At 42.5% G+C, this 12,317-nt stretch overlaps 1 protein-coding gene across 1 annotated transcript in view; it reads right to left on the reverse strand.

Moving 5' to 3' along the window:
* Window positions 1–6,128: 6,128 nt before the first annotated feature.
* Window positions 6,129–12,317, reverse strand: part of LOC127571176 (ephrin type-A receptor 3-like) — a 281,826-nt gene continuing 275,637 nt past the window's right edge. Inside the window, exon 17 of the mRNA XM_052017293.1 lies at window positions 6,129–11,420. Within this exon, the coding sequence (XP_051873253.1) occupies window positions 11,306–11,420 (115 nt within the window). The 3' untranslated portion in view covers window positions 6,129–11,305. The remainder of the gene's footprint in view (window positions 11,421–12,317) is intronic.

The raw sequence follows: 12,317 nt of genomic DNA on the forward strand, positions 1-12,317 counted from the left end.
ACCATCCCAACGAACTCCTGCAGGCCCTTGACTGTGCTGGGCTTAGGGAACTGGCAGATGGCTTGGACCTTGTCCAGTAGGGGAACTGCGCTTTGCTGGTTAACCCTGTGGCCCAAGAAGTCGATCTCTGTCAGCCCAAACTGGCACTTCGCTGGGTTGATTGCCAGGCCGTGGTTGCTTAGGCGTTGGCAGAGCTGGTGCAAACGTGCCACGTGTTCTTGGCGTGAACTGCTAGCCACCAGGATATTATCCAAGTAAATGAAAACGAAATCCAGGCCGCGTCCCACCGAGTCCATGAGCCTTTGGAAAGTTTGGGCTGCATTCTCGAGGCCGAACGGCATCCTCAGGAATTCGAACAAGCTGAATGGGGTGATGAGGGCTGTCTTGGGCACATTGTCGGGATGCACTGGGATCTGATGGTATCCCTGGACCAGGTCAATCTTTGAGAAGATGGTCACTCCATGCAGGTTCGCTGTGAAGTCCTGGATGTGGGGCACCGGGTATCTGTCGGCGGTTGTGGCGTCGTTGAGCTGTCGGTAGTCTCCGCAGGCCTTCGACCCTCCTGCAGACTTGGGTACCATGTGCAGCGGGGATGCCCACGGACTGTCTGAGTGGCATATGATTCCCATCTCCTCCATTTTACGGAACTCCTCCTTGGCGAGGTGGAGCTTGTTGAGTGGGAGCCTGCGAGCTTGGGCGTGCAGCGGCGGTCCTTGCGTGGGGATGTGGTGCTGCACGCCGTGCTTGGGGTCGGCCATGGAGAACTGCGGGGTGACTATGGAGGGGAATTCCGCCAACACCCTGGCGAATTCGTTGCCTGAGAGGGTCACGGAATCCAGGTGGAGGGCCGGTAACTTGGCTTCTCCGAGCTGGAAAGTCTAGAATGTCTTAGCGTGGACCAAATGCCGGCCTTTCAGGTTGACCTGGAGGCAGTTGGCTCGTAGGAAATCTGCCCCTAGTAGTGGCTGTGACACCTCTGCCAATGTGAAAGTCCATGTGAAACGGCTGGACCCGAAACGCAGTGGGATGGTTCGCGAGCCGTACGTTCGAATACTGGTGCCGTTTGAGGTGGTGAGCTCGGGGGCCTGGGACTGCGTTGCGGGTGTCCATGTTCGGGGGGGGGGGGGGGTAGAACACTGACTTCGGCTCCGGTGTCTACCAGGAAGCGTCACCCGGAGTGTCAGTCCCAGAGGTACAGGAGGCTGTCTCGGTGGCCAGCTGTCATAGGCATTAGCGACGGCTGGCCACAGAGTTTCCCGGGAAGACACATGGATGGCAGTGGTGTGCGCCTGAACCCCATCTTTGGTGATAGAAACACCATTGTTCTGAAGCGTCGTCCTTTTCCTCTGTGGGTCTTGACAGCTTCGATTGTGGGGCCTGGGCTTTGGGCCGTGCAGTCGCGGCTAGGCCGATGAAGGCTGCTCCAAGTTGCTTGCTCTGCCAGAGGACATCTGCTTTAGCCACGACCCCCCTTGGGTCGCTGAAATCCTCACCCGCGAGGAGGAGGCGAATGTCCTCTGGCATTTGCTCGAACAACTGCTCGAATAACAGGCACGGCTTATGGCAGTCCATGAGCGCCAGCATATCGTTCATCAGCTCGGATGGCATGCAGTCGCCCAGACCGTCCATGTGCAGGAGGAGCGTGGCTTGCTCACGGCGGGAGAGACTGAAGGTACGGATCAGGAGCGCCTTAATCTTGGGGTACCTGTCCTCCGTTGGTGGCTGGTGTAGGAAGTCGATGATCCGGCCTGCCGTGTCATGGTCAAGCATGCTGAGCACGTAGTAGTACCGTGTGGCATTGGCTGTGATGTCTCTGACGTTGAACTAGGCCTCGGCCTGCTCGAACCAAATGTGGGGCTGAGCAGCTCAAAGTCGGGAGCTTCAGAGACACTGCGCTGAGCGAGTTGCTCGAATTCATTGCTGGTCACTGAGTCGTTGGTTCCAGGTGCCGTCTGGAACATCAGGGTCACTAAAATGTAGCCGGACGCAACGTACTACGAGGAACGACAGGGAGGCAGCGAGTGCTGAACTCAAGACTCTTTACTTCCACACCAAATGCGCACCAAACTCTCTACCCAACTACCCTCGTGATCCACGGGGCAGATGTCACGTCAAACCGTTCCCGGGAGGTCCGCCCTGAACGGGTAGTTCAAAACGCGTTTCCGCACGTGCGCCTGCCGCTCCCAATGGTGGTTCAAGCCCCATGTGTGCGGGCCGCCACACCACCCTATTTTTAAACTCCAGCTCCTTCAGAAAAGAGGCCAAGATGCTGTTTGCCTTCTCGTTGGATCTGCCAGCTAATTTTTTTATGGTTCATGCACTCAGACACTTAGATTCCTCTGAACTTCACTCATTTGCAGTCTACCTCCATTTAGATAATAATCCACCATTTTGATCCCTCTTACCAAAATGCTTGACCTCACACATCACTACGTTAAATTGCACTTACAAGGTTTTTGCCCCATTATCAATCTATTTCCCTTTGCAGAATCACAATATCCTTATCATAATGTGCCCTTCTACCTATTTTCATATCATTGGCAAACTTGGAGACCTTGGAAATTTTGAAACTTGGAAATTTTGTTCCCTCCTCCAGGCCATTAGTATCAGTAATAAATAATTGAAGGTCACAAACTGATCTCTGGAATACTCTTGTTACATCCTTCTAACGTGAAAAGGACCTATTTATTTCAGCTCTGTGTGTTCTATGTGACAGCCAGTCTTCAATCCATGCTATTACACTTCCTCCAATACCTTGTGCCCTTAATTTATGCACCAGCTTTTTATGTGGCTCCTTGTCATATGCCCTTTGGAAATCTAAATGCACTACATCTACAGGACGTCCTTTGTTAATTTTTCTTGTCCTCAAAGAATTCAAGCAAATTTGTCAAACATGAGTTACATTTCTTAAAACCATGTTAACTAGGTTTGATAATATTCAGCTTTCCTGAACAATTAGTTATTTCCCATTCCGGCTTGTACAACTCCATCTTCATGCCTTTATAATTATTTAAATTGAAGCCAGTGGTTTTGGTGCTGTGGTGTTCACTTTCAAAATGCATCTGGAATTCAATCATATTGTGGTCACTACCACCTAGAGGGTCTTTAACCACAAAATCTCCTATTAATCCTTCCTGATTACACATGACTAAATCTAAAATAGCCCGTTCCTGGGTAGGTTCTGTAACATACTGCTCTAAGAATTATTCCCTGACACACTCCACAATTTTTTCTTCTATGATACTTTTGTCATTTTGTCTCATCTAATCAATATGTAGATTAAAATCTCCCATGACAACTGCAGTTCTCTTTAAACACGTCGTAGATATTTCCCATTTAATGTTCTGCCCTATCCAGAGGTTACATTTTGGGGGTATATAGACTATTACCACCTGTTTTTCATGATTTCAATCCAAACAGATTCTACGTTACCATCCACAGCCTCGATACCATGCTCAACACCGTTCTGATACCTTCCTTGATGAACACTACTACGTTGCCTCCTTTCCCTTCTGGACCTGCTATTTTGGAACATTTTATAAGCTGGAATACTGAGCACCTAGACCTGGTCACCCTGCAACCATATCTCCATAATAGCTCTTAGATCATACTCTGGTTGCAAATACTATGTGTATTTAAATTAAGGCCATTTTGATTTTTTGCACTCCTTAATAACATTGGATTTGCTCTGTGCTGCATACTTCTATTTACGTTTTCTGCCCTGGCCTGTCATATTTTGTTTGTCAGTTTTCCCCTTCATTAAACTGTGCCACTGCTCTCTCATTCTGTTTGATTTATTAAATATTTTGTTCTTGGAGCTGCCTTCTCTCCTACTAAATTTAAAGCCCTATCTACAACTCTACTTATGTGATTCACTGGGCTACTGGTCCCAATGTAATTCAGGTGAAGCCCATCCCAATGGAACAGCCCTCTCCTTCCTCAGTATAGGTGCCAGTCCTCCGTGAATCAGAACCCATTTCTACCACACAACGTTTTGAGCCACACTTTTGCCTCATCATCCTATTTATCCTTTACCAATTTATTTGTGGTTTAGGTAATAATCCATAGGTTAGCACCCTTAGTTCTACCTTTTCATTTTGCTCTGAACTCTTCGTAGTCCCTCGACAGAACCTCCTTAGTTTGACCTATGCCGTTAGTGCCTGCATGGACCACAACAACTGGATCCTCCCCCTCCCACCCCAAGTTCTTTTTTCCAGCCTAGAAGAGATGTCCTTAACTGTAGCACCAGGCAGGTAACACAGCCTTCAGCACTCTGCTGCAGACAGGGGACAGTGCCTATTCCCCTTACTATACTATCACCAATGACTGCTATGTTTCTCTTTTGTCCCCCCACTGTGCCATGGTGCTATGGACAGTTTGAACATCCTCCACCCTTGTCCACACAGGGAACAAGAACCTTGTACCAGTTGGACAAGGTTAAGAACCGAGGCTCCTCTGGAACTAGCCTCTGGATTCCTCTACCTGCCTCTCCTTTTGCCACACCGCCTTGTCTCTGACCATTTGCCAATTCAGAGATTGTTAAACCAAGGGGCGTGACGGCCTCCTGGAATACAGTGTCCAGGTAATTCTCTCCCTCCCTAATGTCTTGCAGTGTTTGGAGCTCGCACTCCAGCTCATCAACCCTGAGCAGAAATTCCTCTGGCAGCCAACACTTGCTGCAGACGTGATCACTGACCATAATGGGGCCCACCAGTCCTCGCACGTTGCAACTACAACACATTGCTGCCCAGCCATCTGTTTTAATTAGTTTTATTTATTTGTTTCTATTCAATTTCACTATTTCAAACATTTCATCACTTGCACACACTGGTGTACCCTGATTTAAAACTTGACCAATCAGAATAGAGAGAAAATAAGACTTTTATTTAAAAAGCTTTTAAGTGTTCCTCACTGCTCTCTGTCTGTGAAGTCTCAGGCCTCCCTGTGCTTTTAGGTGCTCCTCACTGCTCTTGGTCTGCCAAGATGGAGAACTAATGGGCAACCATTAGTAAAGTTATATTTGTGCTTGTTTTATTGATTTTTTTTTTGCATTTGGGTCCAAATAAATAAGGTCCACAGGAAATTTTCAGTATAAGCTCTCATCTGCACTATTACTGGAGAAACTGGCAGAAGATATTGAGGCATTTTCCCAAATTAAGATCTTGCTGATTGTCATGAATCGCTTGAGGTTAAACAAAATCAATATGATTCTAACATAATTTTGAGTGCAAAATGTGCAATATTTTTCTCTGGATTTTTATATATGAATCCACCTTCCATAACTATATGTTCCCAGAAGTTGTGTAATGGTTGAGTGCAGTCTCATATTTGTAACTCCCTAACTAAGTGTTATTTCAGGGGAATGCTGGCTCTCTTGAAAGGACTCTGGATTCTCTTGGAGGGTCTTTGACAATACAGTGCCATACAACCTTTTGCTGGGGTACTTGGCATCTTGTCCATGCAGTCTTCCAGTGATGTGCTAAGTTAGGAACAGCGCAGTAGTGCAGCTGCTTTGCAGCGCTGGAAACCCAGGGTTCAGCCCTGACCTCCAGAGCTGTGTGGAGTTTGCGTGCTTTTTCTGTAAATGTGTGTTTCCTCTGGGTGCTCTGGTTTCCTCCCACATCACGAATACATGCAGATTCATAGGTTAGTTGTCCACTAGTGTGCAGGTGAGTGGGTAGAATCTGGCGGGAGTTGATGAAAGTGTGGGGAGAATAAAAAAAAATTGGGATTCGTGTAGAATTAGTATAAATGAGTGGTTGGTGTGGACACGATGGGCTGAAGGGCATGCTGTCATGCTGAATCTCTCTCTAAGCTAAGTGAGATCAATTGGAAGACCTGATCACCCACTTTGAGCAGCCTGAATTCAAATAGTAATGGCAGAGATGTGGCCAGGTTGAGTGAAAGAGGTTCCCTGCAATCAGCGTGAATGGATTGAAGGAAATGTCTTTCCACTAAATATGTGTGCTGCAAGTGGGAATCCTGAAGAGTACTAGGAAAAAAGATTGTGGATTAGGTGATCAGTTTTCATTTGGCAAAGGAAATTTATTTGATTGTGGAAACCTGTTCCATCAGTTAACACCAGGCACAATAAGTTGGAGACGGAAGTCTTCTAGGTGGAAAAAAAATCAAAAATATTTGCAGATTTATTACAGCGACATTAAAAATTAAAACCAAGCTGATGCACCACCAGCAAGCTCCTTAGAGCAATATGGAGGAACAATGGCCACTAGATACAGCAAACCGGGAATAAAGCTCACAAATTAAGAAGCATAAATTAATACATACATTGCAAAAAGGCCACAGTCTCATATCTCACACACTCAGTCTGAGACCAGGTTCATCAGTCTTTAGGGCTGTACCAACAGACTGGGCTGATGATACAAAGAACAACTGGTAACAGTGGAAAGCATTGAAACAGCCATCACAATAGTCAATGTAAAAGCCCACATTGCTCGGAAGGTTCCAGCACTTTATTGGGGAATTGTTGGATTACAAAGATTCTTTACTAAGTTGATATGAGCAGGGACAAAGGGCTGAAAAGCCAATTGCTTCTCTTTCTTCTGAGAAACAACCCTTTAATCACCTTGGGTGCACTGACTCCAGGCAAATCCATGAGTTCAGGCTAACCTTCAGTTCCACAATGTGTGTGGTCCAGGGAATTAGTGTCAGTAGGATTGACCATGCGAGGTGCACAGTCAAGCTGGCACACAGAGCAGGAATTCCATATGATTTTCCTACATCCCTTTTGCGACCATTGTAGTACTTGAGTTGCTTCCTAGCTCAGGTTATCCAACCTGTGTGGTGCAATAATTTGCTAACTATCTGGGATGGGGACAGAGGAACAGAAAATAATTTTAGCACCATTTTTATCCTATACACATTTGAGTTTTTTATTTTTGCAGGGCTTGTCTGGTGCCTTACTTGACCAAGCATTCCAAAGTACTTAACAGTCATGAAGCACTCTTTGATGTATAATTTCAGATGTTAACTGAACTTGTGATCACCTCTGGACCATACTCAATATGACTGATTCAATGTCATGTTGTCCAATTGTATTCAACCTCCAATTACAATTGATTGGCACAGCCCTAAATATCTTCAACAAAATTTTATCACGCAGGAGAGTTGCTACCCTTCACTTATCGCAAATGTTAATTTTTTCTCAAATATGCAGACTTTTCCAATGGAAGCCATTTTGTTCAGTCATTCTGCACATACTGATGGAACTGGTTCAGCTTTTAGTAATTTTAAAAATTCACAATTATAAACATTCTATACTTAGGTCAGTCACGCTGTACATTTTATACAATATAGTACAATGTTTGTCTCCTGTTCTGCTGTTGCCATGGTGCAGTTACAAAATGGTGGGGCTCTGCGTTTTAAAAGCTCATCAGTTCTTCCTAAACTTCTAGAGAGTAAATTTACAAGTAAATATTTGAAGCCTGTAACAAGTTATGCTGAAGAATCTTTCACTGTCCTCTTCTGTTTTTTCAAAAAAAAGGCTAAGTTATTGAACTTGTAAAAGTCAGGTGAATGTGGTGAAATCAGCCATATCTGATTAAATTGAACCATCTCAGTTCCTCCTAATTTGCTACGTATCTCAGCCTTGTCTTCCCTTTCGTAGCTCCCCACCCATGTATCCTTTGTTGTTTATTTCTCTGTTGGTTGTGTATACTACATAGATTGACAATGTAAAGCAATTTCAGCTTCATACTGATGCAAAGAATAGTAATAATGTGGGTGTGCTGCCACTCAGTCACACTTGGGTAAAAGGTGTAGATCAAAACATGGTCTTATGACATCTTAGTTTCACAATTGCTGTTTAAAAAAAATACAACTACACAAACATTCCAATGGACTTCTTGCTGTATAATTTGGGACTCCAAGCCTTATAATACTCTCAGCTGTTTGTGATCTTAAACAGATACCCTAATATAACTACATGCATACACATTTTCTTCACTTCATTACCACAGTTAAATTTTGACAGATGGTGTCACCTTCTCGGATTGATACTTAACACGGCCATTATTCTAACTGGTGCTTAATACAGAGTGACCATCTTGTAATATTCAAAGTAATTCACAATGTCAAAAGACGTCTTTCAAAAATTCCTGTTTTGTTCCATAATCACCTCTCATTACCTCTTTCCCACTGGCAGTCCACAAATAGTTGCAGTAAAGAGTAGTAATAACAAGAAGTTTTAAACCCACCGTTCAATTCTTTTCCCCAAACATATGTGATTTTGGTTCCAAGCTATGACCATAATGTTATAGACTTTATACAAGAAACAGCTGAGCTTGATAACACCATTTCAATAAGTCCTTGGGAAATGATATGCCATTGAGGCAACCTATACCACCCAACTTCATAATGTTTACATGGGGAAAGATTTCCTGTATGCTTTGGGTGTAGTTAACTTGTGTCTCCATTGCTAATATTCAGGCATACAACATTTTTTTTAAACAAAGGTACACAAAAGGATCTTTGCTCTTTCTGACCACCATACATCAAAATTAGTCCAGAGAAATAAACATTAATACAAACTGTCAGAAAATATTATAGTAATAATCATTCAACCTTTATTTGTAACAAAAACAGAAAATGCTGAAAAAAACTTCTGGTCTGCCACTCTTTTTGGGTTCTGATAAAGGGTCACAGATCTGAAACATTGACTGTTTCTCTTCCCACAGATGCTGCCTGACTTGCTGAGCTTTTCCAGCATTTTTTGTTTTTGTTTCAGATTTCCAGCATCTGCAGGTTTTTTTTTAATTTCAACTTTGATTTGTGATTGGTTTCCAATTTATTTTTTCTTAAAAATGTTGTTAAAGTTTACCTAAGTTAATTTTAATAAACCTATTATTTAGTGTTCTAAAGTGGTAAATATAATTGGGTCAGTTAATATAAGTACTAGCATCAATTTCATAAACTGGAGTTTTGCTTGGACTCGACTTGTATGTGCCTTAGAAGATTGCAGCATGTACACTCAACTATGTTAGAGATAGAAGAAATATGAAGCATGTGTTTCTAACGGTTACACATTGGTTGAAAAAGTCTTCTATAAAACAGGAACAATCCTTTATGTTCTATAGTTCCTAGCTTCCCTAATTTTTTTACTCTCCAATGGTTCCTTTCTTATCTCCCCTTTCCTATCCAGCTCTTTGTCTTATTGTAGTGGGTACAGAAAGAAATCTGGTACTTCTCATATGAGGCGAGAGGGGAAAAGATTAACTGGAGAAAAGAATATATCTCAATCCATAGAAGCATGTGTAATGGCAAGGCTGGGTAGCAATGAGACCCAGAGAGATGGGGTTAATGCTACACTGCTACACATAGTATGTAGTAGAATGAAGGCTAATATTTAAAAATAAGTGGCTGTAGCTTTATATTACAAATGAAATCATAGCTAAAATGATTACAGTATGATTGAATTCCATCTTTCCTATTTTTTGCTGTTCATTCCCACTGATGTTTCCTTTAATTTGGTCAGGTGCCTAAATGTATGTTAAAGAAATGTACGGCTGAGATTGGCAAAACACCATTCTGCATGGCCCACACCTCTCCTCCTTATGTATTTGTTCAACTCTAACTCTGAATGTAGTAACAGGAAAGAAAAATAACATGATGGTACAGCTAAACTCGTGGACTATTTAAGTGTGCAGAATACACTGCACAGTTACACAATGTGGCTGCAGTGTGTATCATCTACAAAATATACTGCAGTTACTTACCCAGGCTACTTCATCTTCCCAAATCCTTTGCTACCAAGAACAAGTGCTTCAGCTGCATGGGAGCACCACCATATAGAGGTTCCCCCTTCCAAGTTGCATGCCAGCCTGACTTGGAACTATAGTACCGTTCCTTCTTTGATGCTGGACCTTAATCCTGGAACTCCCTGCTGAACAGCATTCTGGGAGTTCCTTCATCAGAAGGATTTAAATAGAGAAGGTGCTGTACCACACTCTCATCATGGGCAGCTAATGATGGACAATAAGTACTGTCCTTGCCTGTAATAATGGCATTCTGAAAAATTAATAAATGTGGAAAGTGGTGGTTGAAACAGTGGAGGATTAAGTTGTTTCCATACATAATAATTATAGCATCAAAGACAAACAATTTGAATGTCTAGTGTTCCAGTCAAATAGATTTGTATCATTATTGGCTCTGCATTTGACAGCAAAATAAGCTTTGCTTTTGAGATAAATCATTTTTTTGTAACAGACAATCGAAGTTCAAATCCAAAATCACTTAACTGTTCTTTTAGTTTCTTCAACACTTGTGCATCCTCAGATTCTGCCTAATGTCTGTATAATTTCATGGCTCTCACTTGTCAGCCATTCATTTTCCAATCTATGCAATTCACATAAGTGAAGCTCACCTCCCAATATGTTGAAGCTGGAATCCAAACTCCATTTTGGATTTTGAGTTCAGACCTTGATTTCAATTCCAACATGGGCTTATTGTGTACACTAGTATATGATGGGTGTTCCTCAGTAATTTATCGCAAGAATTCACTCGCCTTACACTTGCTCAGTCAATTAATATTGTTTAATTCATAAGATTTGGGCATATCCCACAGAACATTAAATAAGCTTTTAAGGTCTGTGCTTGGAATTGCCTAAGCAATAATTCCCAGTTAATCTGACCTTGTCTTTCCTATCCATTCAACTCTGTGTACTTGTCTTCAACATTACTACTTAATTTAGAAAAAAAAAACCCTGAATATGTCCAAATTTTGATCTACTCGAGCACGGGCAGCTGATTCTATGTATTCTATTCATTTAGTTGGCCAATTGTCATGCATTTAAGCCATATTCAAAACTGGAACTCCATCTTACTCCCAGCTCTGTGCATGGGATAGCAGGTCAAGGGAAGATTTATTTATTATATCAGCAGTTGCTGGGCTAATGAAGCTGTCTTCAAACAAATAATAAGCTTTTTACAGTTATCACAGGGATTCAGATTAAAAAAAACAAACCAGAAATGAGATGGCTATTGTAAAGTATCATCTGTAGAGCAAGAAATCTACGTGTAGGAAGCTACCTTTTTCTCTGCAATGAATCAGACCATGACTCTTCAGCACATTCTTTTTCTCATTTGCAAAGTTTGAATGAGATGTGCTGATAATTATTTTGCTGCAAGGAATGCCAATTGCATGCTGTATGAATGCTGGGTGTGTGTTTTGAAGAAAGGCTGTTTTCTCTTCACGTGATAAAGGAGCTGTTATTCAGAGGAAGGAAGCAGGGCATTCAGTGGCTTTCTTTTTCTCTAAGAGTCCAACCACACTGCTTTGCTGCAGTGATTATACTTGAATATGTGTTCCATGTATCTGGTTGGCCATGGCGTAAAGGTTCTGAATGCTCCAGAGGATCCGCTTCTGGTGCCCAACTAATGTCACTCCAATTCTGCAGAGGTCACTAGAAAGTGGAAGGAGAAAAGTCAATCAGAGCAACAAATTAAAACAACCAGCCTGATTCAATATTTTGCATGTTTCCATTTCCCACGGACGCTCTTACTTCTATGGGTGGGACACCATTCTAAATTCACAGCCAATTATATAAATTGAAGTCAAGATATTAATAATGAAAAGCAAAGACTGGTAATGAAAATATTAGAATATGATGATCTTTCGCTCTACTAACAGTATTTAAAATGCATTTTGTATTTTCTATCATCCCAATAGCGAAAATAAGTTGAAAATCCATGGTTGAAGAGAGATGGCTTTGAGGAGACTTCTGAAAGTGGAAAGCAAAACTGCAATGCACAGGGTATGTAACACCTGACGAAAAGAGGATACGTGGTGGGATTTGGCAAAGCTGGCATTGGAGGGGAATTGTGTGCACCAAGGCTGTACTGGAAATGGTTACGGAGGCAGGATGGAATTCAAACCTAGTTAGGAGGAGGGAAACCAGACGGGAATGAAAGTACATTAACCAAGGTAATATGGAAATGCCATGACAACAGTCAAGGTTAAATGAGGTTTCCAAAACCATGAACTGCTTTGTAAAGGAGGAATTGGTAACAAATGCCTCAGGGGAGGAAGTGGTAGGTGTTATGCATTATGCAGTTAGGAGACAGTGTAGAATATTCAATATTTAAAGGTTTGAGGGACAGGTATGTCATGATGAATTTTGCAGCAAATTCTTTTGAGATGCAGGAGCATATTTCAGGACTACCTAATCCTGCTTTCAATCTAGAGAATAACCAATTAATGATGGTGGGGTAGAATATTGGTGGGAGACCCCCAATCTCCCATGGATGATGGAGTAAGGGATTGAGAGAGACCCTGTGGCGATTTCGAAACTGCAGACCAA

Source organism: Pristis pectinata, chromosome 6 (assembly GCF_009764475.1).
Source record: "Pristis pectinata isolate sPriPec2 chromosome 6, sPriPec2.1.pri, whole genome shotgun sequence".
Lineage (NCBI taxonomy): Eukaryota > Metazoa > Chordata > Chondrichthyes > Rhinopristiformes > Pristidae > Pristis > Pristis pectinata.